The following is an 18,606-nucleotide window of genomic DNA, read 5'->3' as shown; positions in this document are numbered from 1 at the left end:
GGCAATCAGTGGTTATTAAACTGTATCAGAGGAAGATCAAAAATTAATAGGAAGTAAAAGGTTTCTATATATTAAACCGATAAAATATATGAAATACGTTACCAAACAGTAACCTTTCTTTGCATTGAAATGAGGCTAGTATAGTCAGATAATCTTGATGTGTTTGTAAGTTGTAACACTACAGATGGTATTATATTTTTTGTATACCGAGACTCAGTTAACGGTGATTAAAGAGTCAGTCAGTCATTCCTTGATTCATTTATCTCTTCCAAAGCAGTTGCTTTTAAGACCAGTGACAAAACATAATCACTTTTACCAACTGTAGCTTATGGAGCTTTCTATTTTTTTATTATTCTTTGACAGGATGTGGGTATTCCTGGCTAGACAAGCATTTATTGCTTATCCCTAATTGCCCTTGCGAAGGTGGTGGTGAGCTGCTGCAGTCCATGTTGTGCAAGTACACCCAAAATACTGTTTAAAAGGGAGTTCCAGGAATTTGATCCTGCAAAGGAGCTACTATATAGTTCCAAGTCAGGATAGTGTGTGGCTTTGAGGGGAACTTGCAGGTGTTGGTGTTCCCATGCATCATCTGCCCCTGTCCTTCCAGGTGGTACAAGCTGTGTGTTTGGAAAGTGCTGTTGAAGGGGCCTTGGTGAGTTGCTCCAGTGTATCTTGTAGATGGTGCATCAGTTGTGGAGGAAGTGAATGTTGAAGGTTGTGAATGGGGTGCCAGTCAAGCGGGCTACTTTGTCCTGGATGGTGTCGAGCTTCTTGAGTGCTGATGGAGCTGCAGTCATCCAGGCAAGTGGAAAGTATTCCATCATACTTAGGATTTGTGCCTTGTAGATGGTGGACAGGCTTTGGGGAATCAGGAGGTGAGTTACCCCCTGCAGAATTTCCACCTTCTGACCTGCTCTTGTAGTCGTAGTACTTATATGGCTGGTCCAGTGCAGTTTCTGGTTAATGGTAACCCTCAGGATGTTGAAAGTGGGGAATTTAATGAAGGTAATGCCATTGAATGTCCAGGGGAAATGATTGGATTCTCTCTTGTTGGTGATGAAACTGTCGGAGATTAATCACACCGAGGCATCATTTTGTCGTAGAAACCCCATTTATTTCTTGTGCACAAGGGAGAGCAATACAGCAAGAGCTATTGTACCGTCTCAAAGCAGAATACGCAAACACTAGCTTAAAAGCATTTTACAACCAATCAGTAAATTTTGCACATCTCAATCTGCTTATTTGCATACGTTAACTGAGCAATCCATGTTTTAGTTAATTTCCATTCCCACCACAACAGGTGCCTACGCACTTGGTTATCACAACTTTGATTACATTGAGAGAGAGAGAGAGACATGGAATGTCTCAGGGCTCATCCTGCTATGGTGGTCAGACAAGATGCTATTGTTCTTCAAGATTGCAGTGTTTTTCTCTTAGGCTCAAGCGTTTTAATTCAATTGCTCCATTAACCCTTTCAATATAGTTGTCTTTAGGCCACCACACTCCCTCCTTTTGTCCTAAAAGGACAATCCACCACCTTTAGCCAAGATCTATGTATCCTAGCCTCTGGGCTTCATCCTCGGAGGGTTCTTGATCCCTGAGGAGAGGGAGGGAATAGATAGCTGGCTTGAATCAGCAAGGTAGGCACAGGGACCCAATGGCAGCTCGCCCACCCAAGTGCTACCCTTGGTATAATTTCTCCTGACACATAGCCAAGCCTCCCCCTTAACAACCACAAAGGTGGGCTCCCGCCTCCAAATGGGCGTTTGCTGAAAAAGGGCCCCTGTGTTACCTAGGGACCGTGCGGAATCTGAGGGGAAAGCCAGAAAATGCATCTCAGGAGGAGGAGTTAACAGGAAAATGAGTACAAATCCAACATTTAGTCCGATTAACTTGCAAGGCTATGGCCTGCATGCGTTGAACCGCAGAATTGGTATTCCATGCTCCCGCAAGGACCACGCAGGACAGGATCCAAATCAGAGTCAGCATTCTGACGGCTCAGTTAAACTTCTTGCACAAGCACTTCCATCCGAGGTCCAAGTCCGCTTGACGTGTGATGCGTGGATCCACAAGGGCTGTCCTTCAACCGTGAAGGCCATAAGGGTGGTGAGCAGGACTTGGAAAGGCCCCTGCCATCTAGGTTCCAAACAGTTCTTTTCTCCTGAAGGTCTTTACCAGGACTAGGTCCCCAGGCTGTTATTGATGGCAATCTTCATTGGTGGGCTTTTTCTGAGCTTCTATTACCTGTATATGCAACCTCTTGAGAGAATTAGTGAGCGCTATACAGTATGTAATCATTCCCTCATCCATAGTGTGGATGTCCATTTCCCTAGCAGACAAAGGTGGGGCCACTGGAAGGCGCATAGGACGTTCCATTACAACTTCATAAGGAGAGAGGGAGGTGGTATGGTTAGGGTGAGAGCGCATAGTCATGAGCACTAAGGGTAGAGCTTCAGGCCATTTCAGACCAGTTTCTTCACATAATTTAGCTAGTTTGTTTTTCAGAATACCAATTTGTCTTTCCACCGCCCCAGTAGACTGGGGGTGGTATGGGCAGGAAAGGTGATGGTTTCATTGTAAGGCCCTCAACAGTTTCTTTATCACTTTAGTGGTAAAATGAGGCCCATTATCACTCGATAAAATCTCTGGTGTCCCAAATCTGGGTATTTATTCACATAATAACAATTTTGCAACAACAGCCTCATTTCTTCGGGTGGGATACGCCTCCACCCATTGCGAGAACAAACATACTATAACTAAAACATAATTATATCCCATACCTTTAGACATTTGTATAAAGTCCATTTGTAGGTGTACAAACGGGCCCCATGGCTGGGGTCCTGTACCAGCATTCACTGTGGGCGTCTTGCCTGGGTTATGTCATTGACATAGGTATGACAGGTATAACTAATACAATACAAAAACAGAATTACCTGGAAAAAGTCAGCAGGTCTGGCAGCATCGGCGGAGAAGAAATGAGTTGACGTTTCGAGTCCTCATGACCCTTCGACAGAACTTGAGTTCGAGTCCAAGAAAGAGTTGAAATATAAGCTGGTTTAAGGTGTGTGGGGGGGTGGGATTAGGGTTAGGGTTAGGGCTCTCTCTTCCCCCCCCACACACCTTAAACTAGCTTATATTTTAACTCTTTCTTGGACTCGAACTCAAGTTCTGTCGCAGGGTCATGAAGACTCGAAACGTCAACTCATTTCTTCTCCGCCAATGCTGCCAGACCTGCTGAGTTTTTCCAGGTAATTCTGTTTTTGTTTTGTATTTCCAGCATCCGCAGTTTTTTTGTTTTTATTACTAATACAATACCTATTAGCATATAACTATTCACAATACATTCAACATTCATTCCATGTACACGTGTTAAACCTCTGAGCTGGCAACCGGTCAAGTCGTGATTCTTGTGTCGTAAGAGATTCAATAAATGCTCATTAGTTACCCATAAAGGAACTACCCCTTCTTTAATCTGTCTTAAATTTTCTCGGGCTTTTTCCAGTGCCCAAGATCCATAGGTGCTGCATACATCATTTCTGCTCCCTTAGTCTGAAATATTTTTCCCTATTTCAATTAATTTATTGATAGTCCCCGCATGACTTTCAAGCACGGTAGCCAGGCTTTGGATTAACCAATGATGTCCCTATATTGAATATCGTAGCTGCATCATTTATCAGGTTGCGCTTAACGCGATTCCCTCCCAAGCCTGACCGCATCTCGCCATTGAACTGAACTGCTTCAGTCATCAATTGGCACGTCAGAGCCATATAGAGTGCTTGGGTGTGGGTTGAGCACCACTGGGGCAGGACGATTCCAGATATGTTCAAGACTACGGGTACCAGCTCATGGTGTACATTATCATACAAAACTTCTGATTAACCAGTACCAAACCATTTGTCGGTCCTGGATGCATAGTCGGACAAGATGGGTCAGTTGGTGTGGTTTGAGGGTCTTCAATTATCAGTACTCGGACTGTGAAATTAGAGGTGGGAGGTGGCTGGGTAGTGGCGGACCTCCCATGCCCAATCTGAAGCAAACCCTTAATACAATTTGAAAGTACTTGTTCTCCTACTGTTACATTTATCATCCCCGTTGTGTGTCGCATTTGGCACTGTCTTCCTGTGGTGCGGGATGTGAGCAGTGATGATCCCCGACCTTGTTGCCAATACTGATACGCCCATGACCAGGATTGTAGATCTGTGGAGACATTAACATCGGCTCGCGCTCTCATATCTACAAGTGCGCATGTATCATCTATCATAATTACCTCGTATGGTCCATGTCTGTTCGCTCCGAGCTCACCTTGACCACCATCTTATTCCCCACTTTTTGGTGGGGGGGGGGTGGGGGGGGTGGGGTGGGGTTCGTTGTTGCTCTTTGGATTTGCCTATTTCCATATCCTTAATCACATGTCAGTTTCTAACTTCCTCTCTCAACTCATGTAATTGCCTACTTAATTCCCTTACATTGTCCTGTATTTTTTCTTTCAGTGGCCCTACACCTCCTACTATAATGCCTTCAGGTAATTGCATGGCCCTTCCTATTATCATTTCAATGTGGTGAACCTGGCGGTCCTGCTTGGGGTAGCCCACAGCGCATTAGAATATTGGGCTGTTCCCTGTCTCTTGATTGATGTTTTTTCTTAAAGTTCAGTTCATCCTTTCCACCATCCCTGGACTCTGGGGGTGGTAAGGAATACGGAATTTCTGTTTAATCTCCATAAGATTACACACTTCTTTAATGACTCTCCCTGAGAAATGAGTTCCCTCATCTGAATCCGTCTGGGTAGGCACCTCCACTTTATCTTTCCTGCTGCTGTCTCATGTCAGACCTCAATTCCTTAAACAACTCTACAATGCACCCTTTTATCCTATCTTTCAATGGCTCAGTATCTTCTCTTGCAGTGATGGCTCTCTCTGGGAACCACTTAACTCTGCCTGTCATCAGGGTGTTAATCCTGTGGTCTTTTTGTAGCTCGCAGGCACATTAATATAATCAGTAAAACATCTATTTAGCATTTTTCCAGCTTTCCCTTTACCTGTATCCATCTTGTGGTAAATTGTTGTTAAGTATTATTTCTCCTTACATTTCAATTCCTGAACTACAGTTTCTACATAGTTTTACCTCTAAGTTTTTACCCTGACCATGATCATCCTAAAATTCTCTTAAGTTCAGTTTCTCTATTGTCTTGATTGTTTAAAACGTTTCCTTACTCTTTAGGCCAAGTTAACTATTCCATTTCAACAGAGATCTCTGTCATTAGATCTTTGCTTATCTCCCCCTGTACAATTCCAATGCCTCAGTTGATGGTCAGATTATCAAATTCATTTCCCTTAAAACAGTTTGTACATTATGTCCTCTTTCCCTAACTCATTCTCCTACTTGCCTCATACCATTTTACACATGCACCAGCTACCATCTTATCTTGTTCAGGTTGCCTGGAGAGACTTTAAAATAAAAATATTCTCATAACAGAAATCAAGCATTGACATGTTTTGTTTCCTTATCTTCTTCTCAAACAACATCTTATTGTCCCACTAAATTATGTCTGACTTTTTTTTTTGCATTATTCCAGATTCATTAACTCGGCCAAAAAATGGATTTCTGCCAAACTTTGTCAAGGTCTTGAGCTTAACTTCACATTTTGGGAACAGACTTTACAAATACAAAAGCTTGCAGCATTTGAATTAGTGCCAATTGTTGTCAAACCTTTTAAAATGAAAATTCCCTTTTGAGAACTTTATCAAGAACCAAACCTCAAATTTTTAAACTTTGTAAGAACTGTAATTTACACTATCAAAATTAAAACAACCTCTTTTTCATGTGTAATGATTTGTATCCAAGTTATAATTTCCATGTTTATCGATGCATTCTTTATCTTAGATAGCATCCTCGTTATTCAAAGTAACCTGTTAAATTACACTGCACTTTACATGTCAAGATTGTCCCAAATTCAAATTCCAGTGCTTTTGGAAAGCAGATTTCCTTTAATATTTAATTCATCTCTTCATAAGAAACCCCTTTTTACCCATTGGAACCACCTAGACCTTGTGTTTATGTCTTTTTGTTTTCCTAGAATCTTTCTGAATTTCAAGTAATTTTTTTTCTCAATTTTAGAATACGAACTTGTATGTATTAATCCCAGTCAGCTTGGAAGCTGATGACGAGGGTTATTCCCTACTAGTCTACAAGGGTTGGTTCATCTCAAACAAAGGCAAGCCCTGTTTTATCTTTACACTACCTTCAAATTACGATTTTTGCCAGAAATCTCAACTGAAACCTTATACTCAAAACTTTGGAATATTTGAATAAACTTTTCCTTTAATCTAATATGGGGCTTTCAACTCTAAGGTGCTCAACTACACACACAAAAGACAATTCAGGGAAGAACAACTACACACGCAAAAGACAATTCAGGGAAGAAAACACATTAAAGCTCATATACAAATGCTTCATTGCAACACAAACAAACGCAGAGATAAAGGTATGTATTGATACTGTTATAATATTGAACTTAACTCTAAATGAAGCTTCGAGTAGCAGTGGGGGAATAAAGGGATCTTGAAGGCTCCATCTATAGGGACCTTCAAACTGACGAAAGCTCACATTTTCTCTGCTGCTGCTTGTCAATTGCTCATTAACCCCCTAGGGGTCCCCTTTCTCTCTTTCTCTCCAGCACCAAGAGCTCTTGTAACTTAGATCAATTCTTTTTTTTTAAGTTACAGAAAATTCAGTAGCAGACTATCTACCTCCCTTAAAACATATTATAAGTGCTCAATTCTGTCCTGATTAAAAGTTCCAGCTGGTGGGAAGCTCTCTCCTTTACCTTGAGTCCATTTAACCCAATCAGAAACATATTGGACAATTTCAGGACCGTAATGGACATACATATAAGCATTTGGGAGAACCTGGAGTTTCTTTGATGCCATGTTGCCCATTTTTACTTAATAATATACTTACAAAAAAACCCCAGAAATTACTTACTTTTCACCTCCAGGGGTCTCGAACCCCTGGGTATACTACTACTTTTTCACCTCCAGGGGACTTGAACCGCTGGGTATATTACTATGTTTTTTACCTCCAGGGGACTCGAACCCCTGGGAATACTACTACTGCTTTTTACCTCCAGGGGACTCGAACCCCTGGGAATACTACTACTACTTTTCACCTCCAGGGGACTCGAACCCCTGGGAATACTACTACTACTTTTCACCTCCAGGGGACTCAAACCCCTGGGAATACTACTACTACTTTTCACCTCCAGGGGACTCGAACCCCTGGGAATACTACTACTACTTTTTACCCCCAGGGGTCTCGAACCCCTGGGAATACTGCTGCTATCTTACACTAAATCACTGGCCAAATTAATCTCCCAAATATTTAAACAGATGATTTACCCTGAGAGTCAGCCACAGGCAGGTGAAGGCAGATCGCAGATCAACGAACCCCAGAAGCCCAAATGGGGCTGCCACGAGTCCTTGAACTGTGAGGTCCTAACGCTGGCGCTCCGTGACTCAACCCCAGGGGTTAGTCATCTCGGTGGGACTTCCATAAACTGTCGGAGATTAATCACACTGAGGCATCATTTTGTCGTAGAAACCCCATTTATTACTTGTGCACAAGGGAGAGCAATACAGCGAGAGCTATTGTACCGTGTCAAAGCAGAATATGCAAACACTAGCTTAAAAGCATTTTACAACCAATTAGTAAATTTTGCACATCTCAATCTGCTTATTTGCATATATTAACTGAGCAATCCATGTTTTAGTTAATTTCCATTCCCACCATTGTGCGTATTGCCAGCATTCTCACTTCTTTTCAGATGTCTAACATCTGCAGCATTTTTCTTAAGGAGCAGTTGTAACACTGGTATTTCAGACTGGATTTTAGCAAGACTTTTGACAAGGTCCCACATGGCAGACTGGTTAAAAAAAATCCAGGAGAATGTACAAGCTGGATACAAAACTGGCTTAGTGGCAGCAAACAAAGGGTAATTGCTGATTAATGTTTTTGTGACTGGAAAGCTGTTTCAAGTGGGGTTTCTCAGGGCTGAGTACTGGGTGCCTTGATTTTTGTGGTTTTTATTAATGATTTGGATGTAATTGTAGAGGTTATGTTCAAGAAGTTTGCAGATGACACAAAGATTGGCCGTGTGGTTGATAATGAGCAGAATTATTGTAGACTTCAGGAAGAAATCAACGCACTGGTCAAATGGGCAGAAAAGTGGCAAATAGAATTCAACCCTGAAAGTCAAGGTGATGCACTTGTACCGTCTCAAAGCAGAATACGCAAACACTAGCTTAAAAGCATTTTACAACCAATTAGTAAATTTTGCACATCTCAATCTGCTTAGTTACATACGTTAACTGAGCAATCCATGTTTTAGTTAAAAACAAAAACAGAATTACCTGGAAAAACTCAGCAGGTCTGGCAGCATCGGCGGAGAAGAAAAGAGTTGACGTTTCGAGTCCTCATGACACTCGAAACGTCAACTCTTTTCTTCTCTGCCGATGCTGCCAGACCTGCTGAGTTTTTCCAGGTAATTCTGTTTTTGTTTAAGATGCTATTGTTCTTCAAGGTTGTAGTGTTTTTCTCTTAGGCTCAAGCGTTTAATTCAATTGCTCCATTAACCCTTTCAATACTGAGTGGGCCCCCTATAGTTGTCTAGTTGTCAAACAAGGCAAAGAATTACACAATAAATAGGAAGATACAGGGAGGTATTGTGGAAGTTAGGGACTTTGGAGTGAATGCCCACAGATCCTTGAAAGTAGCAGGACAGGTTAAGAAGACATGGTTAAGAAGACATATGGAATCCTTTCCTGTATTAGCTGAGGTATAGAATATAAGGGCAGGGAGGTTAACCTGGAGTTATTTCAAACATTAGTTAGATCACTACTGTATGCTGTTTTGGTCACCTCATAATAGAAAGGATGTATTAGCATTAGTGAGGGTACAAGGAGATTTACAAGGATGTTGCCCGAACTGAAAAATTGTAGCTATGAGGAAAGATCGACTGGGGTTGCTCTCCCTGGAACGGAGGAGGCTGAGAGGAGTTTTGATTGAGATGTACATAATTGCGAAGGACCTGGATAGAGTGGATCGGAAGGGCCTGTTTACTTTGGCAGGGTCAGTGACTAGGGGGCATAGCTTTAAAGTGATTGGTAGAAAGATTAGAGGGGAGATGAGGAAAAAATATTTTTACCCAGAAGGTTGTGGGGGTCTGGAACTCACTGCTCGAAAGGGTGTTAGAGGCAGAAATGCTCAGCTCATTTGAAATGTGTCTGGATATGCATCTCAAGGCTATCGCCAAATGCTGGAAAGTGGGAATGATCTGGGTGATTGGTTTTTTGGCTGGCACAGATGTGAAGGCCAAGTGGCCTCTCTCTGTGTCATTTTTCTATGTATGGTTGGAAATTACCAGAGATCCTCTTGTCTTAAGTTGTCAAAGCACTTAGATTTATAAAGACAATGGACCGGATTTCACGGAGTCAGGCAGACCTTAGCCCCCATGCTTTTCGTGGAGTCAGGCCAGCTTCTCAAGGACGTGTGGTCATGGCCCCTCAGAAGAATCATGAACCATAGCCTGGATGTGGCAACCTTTTAAATGATAACTTCAAAAGGTCTTAACCATGTCCCCAATGCCAACGCATGCCCCTCATACCCACCATACCAACCCATACCACCATTCACCCCCAATGGCTCCTAATATCTTCTATGCCATACCATGGCACTTCCATGCCCATTATATATCATGTATAGAACCTATGAGCCCTCTAGTAACAATAGCATGTGTGGAAATGCTTAAAAAGCCAGCAGTTCATTACTTTCTTTAAAATAAAACTGCTGTTGCTGTAACCCTATAAAAGTGTCAATCAACCACACCTTTAAAGTATCAATAACAGAAACTATAAGCACATGGGGCCTCTTTAACTTGTGGAAATAAACATTGAGCTTGTGACAAAATAAATCACAGTGCAAAAGCATTGTAAACCTATCAATCAAGCAATGTTTTCCTTTTTGTGCATCTGTTTCAACAAAGTAATGGAAGTCTAGGCTCAGCCAAGCATGCATAATGTAACTTGCACTCCCACAACTGCAGCCATGTAATTTGGATATCATCCTGCCTTCATCGGTCAATATACATATTGGGATTCATATAGCTCCACATGCAATAAGATTGGTCTTATTGGTAATTTTGTAAATGGGTCTCTAACCATTTGCAAGCTGGATGCAGAAATAGAGCACTTAAGATTTATCCTGCAATGGCAGTCCTGATCAGATCATTATTCGCTGCACAAACTCACAAATGGGCCAAAGACCACCACTTTCAGAGCTGAAAAGTACCCAAAATACCTCAAATTACTCTGGAAAGGTGAAGTAACTCAAAAATGCGAACAATGGGTTAAGTAAGCCAATTCACTACTGTGCAGTGGCTATGCAAGTGCTTTTTCCACTAACAAAATGCTGCCATCAGTCCAAAAAGACATTGTTCAACTGTGTGATAGGAAGAATGTCATGTATGAATTTCAGTACCGGTGTGATGCCAGATATATGGCTGTATGTCTCAGTGATTGGCTGATGGAATCAGAGTACTGACTGTATCGCCCATGCTTGTGAAACCCAAAACAAAACCTTTACTGTTTGATGTGTTTCTGCGATTGGGCAGCACTTGCTGAACAATCCTGAGTATGTTAATAGCTACACTAAGGGTCAAGTTAAGATAATTAGTCAAGCTAGAATTATGGCTTATTTACCTTGTTAGAAGTGACATACAGAGGTCCATTCTCTGCAAACAAAAGAAACATGTTCAAGCTTTGTGCCTTGTTTGCATTACCCGGGAGCTTGGGCATCCTTTAGTTCCTCATTGCTTTCTCAATGTCAATGCTTCAGTCAATTGGACTTGCCAACCAGTCAGCACCCTTTCCTCCTGTAGCATAAATTGTGGTGGTCATTTGAAATTTTGCATTCTTGTGTTTGTCCTGATTGAAAGATTGGCACCATGTTTCTCTTTTCAACAATCTTTCAGTGATTGTGCTACAAGTTGTTCTCACCACCTTCACACAGCACCCCTCCTCCGCTCCCACCCCAACTTGAATAGATGGAAAATTTGAACCAGGCAATTGCTATTTTACACACATGCAAGATTAAACTGTCCTGAAGGACTGTATAGGTTTCTCCCCAAAATTATGTCCTTAACCCTGACCAAGTTGTACTGGATTTCATTTTGGAATCCCTTCTCTCACCCTTCTAGATTGCTTGTTTGTTTATTTAAAACAAAATCCATGTCTATATCCTAATGTTAATCCTGTGCCAGTTAGGAAATTTGCTAGGATTGACCGACTTTATTCTTTATGTCGGCTGACAGTTTTTGCTTTTTGTTTAGTATTATTTTGATTTGAGGTTGAACCCCTTCCATGCTTCCATCATACAATCTGGCCAAGAGGCATGAGGTTATGTTTTATTAGCAATAACAGTAATACTGGTTCTTGCAATACTTTGGTTGGGCTTTGAAAAAATGTTCCATAACTGTGCAACTTTTAAAAAGATTTTATGATTATGAACTGGCATTAAAAAAAAAGGTCAGTATGAAACCTATAAAGTAACTCTAACCTCAAGTGAAAAGGGAAAAGTTTTAAACCTGATGGGTAATGGGCCTCCTGTTGAAAAATTAACACTGAAACTGAGCCAGTCGCCTTTATTGCCTAATTTTTGCTCTTCTACTCGAATGGATTGTTTCCGTTTTACAGCACAAGATATTTGTGCTGTAGTTATGTCCATATTATATGGCTGCCAATAAAAAAGAACAATTTACCCTGAAACACAAATGGAGAAATATGTTTATATTCCTCTTATATATTAGAATAAGGAGACTCAGTGCTACTTTTCCTTGACTGAATCCTAACGAGGGCCTCTAAGGACTGAGGGAAGAGGATGCATTTTTGTGCCATGTTTTGGGAAATGTGGCTTTATTGGTGCAGAAAAATCTGTAAAAGTAAATATTTACAGATGAAAGTGATGTCATCATTTGAAACATTTGGGAACTTATGTATCCACCCCCACATGCACAGCATCTGCACTAATACTTTAGCTGTCACCACTAGTTGTGTTTACACTAGTTAATTCCAAACTACTTTTCTAAGTGTCTCATAGAGCCACTCTCCAGACTGATGCATGATTAAAGTTCCTGAAATATTACACGGCAAAAATCCCATTTATAATATGAAATTGCCTGGGACTTAACTTGCAAATATTGGATAATTCCACAATTATCTAAGGGTAAAAAATTGCAGGGCTATGGAGAAAAGAAAGGAGAGTGGAACTAGGTGGGTTGCTCTTGCAGAGAGCCGGCAGAGAAATAACAGGGCTCCTTCTGTGCTGTAACCATCCTTTGATTCTGTGATTCTAGTTTTGGTTCAGAGCAGCTCCTGAAACCCCTCACCTCATTGCTTTGCTATGTAAATGTGGGATAAATGTTAATTACATTGCAGGGAGGTGAAATTCAGGTCTGGAACAGAATCTCAGATTCCGGGGGTTCTGAATTCTGCCTGCTCAAGTAGCATGTCAATTTTCTCAATGAGTTATCTTCAGTGCTTTCCTCCCTCAGCCTCTGCACCAAGCAGCTTCTCATCTTCTCATGTTCTCTCTCCCCTGAGTTCATTGCCCTCCTATCCTTGCTTGACCTCACCCTCCGTGTAAACTCCTCAACCCCTATTCACAGCCACCAGCACAACCTTGTCATCACAAGTGTCATTATCTCCAAGTATCAATCGCAGATTAGGTCATCTTTGATTATTTCCTTGAATTGCGCTCCAACCATAGCCTGCATCTGCCTCAGAACCCTATTTGTTGTTGTACCTGCCCCTAGAAAAAAATTCCCTCCAATTTACTTAGAACTGCACTCTCAAATTCCAAATCATCACACCTTTGGACCATCGTTCACCATGATATTTCTGCAGCTACTGATCTGCTGAACCACACTCACACTGCCAGCTTTGATGCCCTTGTCCCCATTAAAGCCATTACTCTCTCAGCCTGGCCATGTCCCCTGGTCTGATCCTCACTCTGCTCCCTTAAGTCCAAGTTGCATAGTCCATGCTGACTTGAACGTGAACAGGGGACAGCTGGTCTGGTCATTCACTGTCAGATCTGGCTGGACCATAGAAAGCACCATTGAGTCCTACTCTTGTCTGCAAAACTGCTTACTCTTCCATGATCAGCCTGGAAGGTACCTCCGGTTGCTTTTTTGTATCGTAAGCCACCTTAAACCCCACTCCCCTGCCTCCCTCCACCCTTACCGCCAACAAGTGCAAGGAGCTCTTGTATTTCTTTATCACTTAGATTGAGACCCATCTGATCAGCTGTCTTTCTCACTTCACTTCCTTCCATGATTCCATCGTGCCAGACTTCCTCTAAGGCATCCCCCCTCCCTGCCCCCACAACTCTGCCCTTGCTCTTAAACTTGTTTCCTTCCCTAGATTTTCTCCCATCACCCTTCATGCCCTCTCATAGCTCATTTTGATCATGCGACGCACCTCCTATTCTCTCAACCCTGTTCCCACTAAACTACTGATCATCCAACTTCCCTTCTTGATTCTCATGTTAATTGACATTGTTAACAGTTTTTTCCTTGGGTTCTGTACCTTTTCCTCCATCATTGCCGCTCTCAAAAAAAACCCTTGACTCCTCCATCCTTCCAAGCTATCACCCACTCTCCAGCCTCCCTTTACTCCCCAGTGAATGTGTTGTCACTTCCCAAATTCCTATCTGTCTTTTTCAGAACTCCCATGTTTCAGTCTCTCTAATCAGGTTTTCGACCTGTCAAAGTATCGAAACCACTATTAACAAAGTCACAAATCATGTCCTATGTGACTGCGACAAAGGCAGAGTATATCTCTGAGTCCTTCTTGATCTTTACAGCCTTTGACGCAATTGATAGCAGCATCCTCCTCCAACACTTCTCTACTGTTGTCCAGTTATGTGGGACTGTGCTCACCTGATTCCATTTGTAGCTAGAGTTCGCCATCAATAGCTCCTCTTCCCATTCCTGCAGTTAGCTCTGGTGTCACCCCAAGGATCTAACATTGAAGCCCTCCTATTTCTCATCTATATGTCATCATCTGAATACACGTTGCTTTCTATGTATGTGCTGATGACACCCAGCTCTACCTCACCACCTCTTTTTTCAGCTGCACTGTTGTCTCTAAATTGTCAGATTTTGCGTGTCTGAGATTCAGTACTCCATGAGCAGAAATTTTCTTCAATTAAACATTGGGAAGACTGAAGCCCCTGCCACAAACTCCACTCCCTCACCACCAATTCCATTGCTTTCCCTGGCGGGTGTCTTTGACTTAACCAGACTCTTTGCATTCTTGCCATTATTAAGAACATTTATCTTTGTAACATTGCCTGGGTCTGCCCCGCCTCATTACTTCTGCTGAGACCCTCATCCATTCCTATGTTACTTCAAGATATGACTATTATAATGCACTCCACTAGCTCCCTCCATAAACTTGAAGCCATCTAAAGCTCTGCTGTCCAAGTCCTAACGTGCACCAGTTGGCTTTCACCCATCACCCCTGTGTTCACTGACCTACACAGACTCGAGGTTAAACAACACCTCAATCTTAAAATTATTCATCCTTGTTTTCAAATCTCTCCGTAGCCTTACCCCTACAACACAGCCCTATAACCTTCGAAATATCTACACGCCTCTCATTCCAGCCTCTTGAGCATTCCTGATTTTACTCCCAATGACATTGGTGGCTGTATCTTCAGCTGCCTAGGCTCTAAGCTCTGTACTCTTATCTCTAAACTTCCCTGTCTCTAGATCACTTTTCTCCTTTAGTGCACTCTTTAAAACCTATCTCTTTGACCAGGCTTTTTAGTCATTTGACTGAATATCTCCTTACAAGTCTTGGTGTCTTATTTTGTTTTATAATGCCTCTGAAGCACCTTGGGATGTTTTATTATCTTAAAGTTACTATGTAATTACAAGCTGTTGTTACTGCACATAATCCACATTAATCCACAAAATTCAAGTACGTCATCATTTTTAGAGTATCTGGTTGTTTTCAGTGAATTTGAAGTAGTTTATTTTTATACTTTATTGGTCTTGGAAGTTCCCTAAAAATGAAGGCTGCAAGGTCTGTATGTTAGCCATTCACTTTTCACCACTGGGCAGAATTTTACAGCCCTGTCGCAGTTGGGGCTTGGCTGGAAAATGTGGTGTGCCATTCAAAAGCCCATTGGCTTTGGCTGGATGGGAAGAACTCTTTAGTAGGATGGGCTGCAAAATTCTGCCCCTTGTCTGTTAGGATGAAATTTTACTCTTTTGCCTTAAAGAATCCACCTAAAATAGCTCTGAGCCCCTCTAAACTCATTTCTTCACAATACAGAACTGCATGCAATTTGGACCACAAAATGGTCTTCATTTCCTTTTTTTCCCTTCTTCTAGTCTCACTCTACCTCTCAAATGTAATAGCTTTTGAATCAAAATGAAAATAGGTATGCTTTTGGGTGTCTAATTCAGATATACAGTGAACACTTGGAATTTGAGTGTTTGATATTTTGATAATCCTGATCTATAATGACTGAAATTATTATCTCCGAAGAAATGGTGTTTGCATTAATTATTGCAGGAATACTGCACGGTACCTCTGGAAGAGAATACCTCAAGCCATCAAAACTGTGAGTATATGATTTTAAGAACCCTGCCTTCTATGCTGCTGTTTGCTTCAGAAGCATGAGATGTCATGGATAGAATTGGGTGTTTCATTCATGGGATGTGGTTGTCGCTGGCAAGAGCACTTATTGCCCATATCTAATTGCCTTGAGGAAGCAGTGATGAGCCACCACCTTGAATATAAGTATAGGTCTGGAGTCGCAAATCGGCCAGATAAGGTAAAGACAGGAGGTTTTCTCCCCAAAAGCGCATGAGTGATTCACTTAGGTTTTTACAATAATTTGGACACCATTACTGATGCTAGCTTTTTGCTCCAGTTTTATTTTATTTAATTGCAACTTATTAAACCTTTGATGTTGACTTAGAATCTCTCAGTTGGATTGTTCAATCTTGTATTCTATGCACCTATTGGTAAATGCTCTGCCTAGAGTTTTTAAGATTCCATCATTTTCAGCTGACAGTTCGATATATTTTCCTTAAAATATTATAAAAGTAATACAATATGGCCCACATTCTGTTTATCATTGTATCCCATCTCAGACTGAGGATTTTTTTATTTGCTTCCAACTTGGCATCAAACATTTTTATTTACTCAAATTTCATAATCAATCATGAGTGCACCCAATCATCATTATCAATCATAATGCACCCAAAATGTACCAGCAAAGCAATATCTGTACCAATCAAATCATTCCATTATTTTAAAATCCTTTTGTCTGCTGTCAATTGCAGCTCAGTAACAAAGACTGAGGAAAAACTACCAAGAGTGGTGGGAGAGGGCACTGCTGGTATGAAGGATTCATGGCATCTGCGGGCACATTGAGAGCACTCGTGAAATCTGGAACTACCAGGAGGGATCCTAATCCCCTGTGACACCACCTTAATGATGGCTTACAGCATTGATGTAATACATTCATATAGTACTTAGCCCTGATGCAATTAAGGTGTTAAAAGAACATTTTAATCTGGGAAATCCTTTCAATTCTTGTATTTCATGGTTAGAATCTTTATATTGTAGTTATTGTCCCTATACAGTATATTGTGCAATGATTCCTGTCTTGCTTCTACAGGTGATGCTGCACCACCAATCCAGACACCTGCCACCTCCCACTCAGCCATCCCCTACAAAATCGGTTATGTCACACATTATGAGTCCTCTCACCTTTTGAGTCATTAAACTAAGAGTACTCCAACTGGCCCTGCCAAATAATCCAAAATTCTATATCCTTCCTTTATTGTTTTATCCAGGAACCACTCAGTAAGTACACTTCACATTCCAGCAAAAATATTGCCTGGCCTCGGAATTTTGTTGTCATTGCTTCCATACCTAGGATTCCCCCTCACAATGGTCACAGATCCCAGGATGTCTCCTGATACTTCCAGGATTCAGAAGTGCCCATAACTATATCCACAAATGCCATGAGTTCTCCATATAAGTGGGTGCCCCAAATGCATGCATATTCTTTCACTGTTCCCCACTCCTTTCCAGACCACTGGTCCTGGGGTACATACCTTGTCTCTCTCTCACTCCCCAAAAGTATTGCCAAATCAGATATATCTGCCTCACTTCTGTAACACCATATAACTCAATGGAATTGTAGAGTTTCATGCCAAAAAGACTAAAAAGAATTGCAGATTACCGTGCAATATCATCAGTCACTTGTAAATCAGTGGCATTATAAAAAGGGGAAAGCTAAAAGATGGGAGTAAGCTAGCCAGAAATATAAAACAATTTGAGAGTTTTTACAAGTAATATATAATTATTTTGTGGCTGCATTCACAAAAGACTCAAATTGCATACCAGAGTATGGTAATCAAGGGAGTGAGGAAATTAAGATTCTCCAATATTTTTTCTATACTGGTATTAATTACCTTAAGGGACAAAAATCCAACAAAATTTCCAGGACTTAATGGCCTGCATGTTAGAGTTTAAAAAGAGGCAGCTGCAGATGTAGTGGATACACCGGTTATGATTTTCTAAAATCCTTTGCTTCTGGAATGATCCCAGCAGATTGTAGGTTTGCTAAAAAGAGACATGTCTAAGCTTTTTGTTTTGCACTCATCAGGACACTCGCAAGAATACTAATATAAGGGGAAGACAACAATTTATAGGTGTATGTTAAGAGAGTGCTGCTTGGTTGACAAGTGGCATTGCCATGGAGAATGCACCACTGATGGTGACTGACAATTAACAAGCATTATTTGAAATTTAAACCAGGAAGCTTTACCCTGATTGGTCAAGGCATCACCCTGAGGAATGAGTCAATGAATGGCTGTCACTTACTTTGTTTAACTGTTCTTTCTGTCTGCAAAGTGCAGAGTCCTGTTTATTAATATACGTAGCTTCCAGTACATGCAGATGTGCCACACTATGAGCCCGACTGACAATCTTAAATTGGTCGTCAGCATAATTCTTAGCACATTGAGGATTATTCAGCAAATGTCCAATCGCAGAATCACATCTAATGTTGGACACTGTTTTGAGTTTTGCAAGTACGGGCTGGTTGGGCACAGTCTGCACCCTGCCAATTGCAAACAGTGCCTGGGACATGTTGTTTGATACGATCTGCCAGCCTTTGGGACATACAGCCTACATGCCTAGCATCACATTGGCACTGAAATTCATATAACACATTTGTATGATAGGCAGAAAGTCTTTTTGACTTGACAGCAGCATTCTGTTAGTGGCAAATACCACCTGTGTTGCTACTGCATAATATCAGTGTGAAACAGCAAGCTTCACCTGTTGCTCAAATGTTTGAGATACCTTGCCCTTCCAGGATAATCTGAGGTAGACTGAGCACTTTTCAGGGCCAAAAGTGACAGCCTTAGGTCCGTTCATGAGTTTGCGTGGCACACAGCATGAAATGATCTGATCAGGGTAGCCATTATCCTGCAGGATGCCTTTTTTGCACCCTTTTTCA

The 18,606-nt window shown here is 41.4% G+C and overlaps 1 protein-coding gene across 3 annotated transcripts in view; it reads left to right on the top strand.

Annotated features, from left to right (window-relative positions):
• cops8 (COP9 signalosome subunit 8) overlaps nucleotides 1-18,606 on the top strand; it is a 99,457-nt gene that overhangs the window by 36,546 nt on the left and 44,305 nt on the right. For 2 of the 3 annotated variants that reach the window (XM_041200070.1, XM_041200068.1), the window contains exon 3: nucleotides 15,612-15,687. In XM_041200070.1, the coding sequence (XP_041056004.1) occupies nucleotides 15,612-15,687 (76 nt within the window). The remainder of the gene's footprint in view (nucleotides 1-15,611; nucleotides 15,688-18,606) is intronic. The other variant, XM_041200069.1, reaches the window with a different exon arrangement.

The sequence above is a fragment of the Carcharodon carcharias genome, chromosome 12 (assembly GCF_017639515.1).
Source record: "Carcharodon carcharias isolate sCarCar2 chromosome 12, sCarCar2.pri, whole genome shotgun sequence".
NCBI classification, from domain to species: Eukaryota; Metazoa; Chordata; class Chondrichthyes; order Lamniformes; family Lamnidae; genus Carcharodon; species Carcharodon carcharias.
The sequence above is the reverse complement of the archived record's forward strand: the minus strand, read 5'-3'. Positions and strand labels throughout refer to the sequence as shown.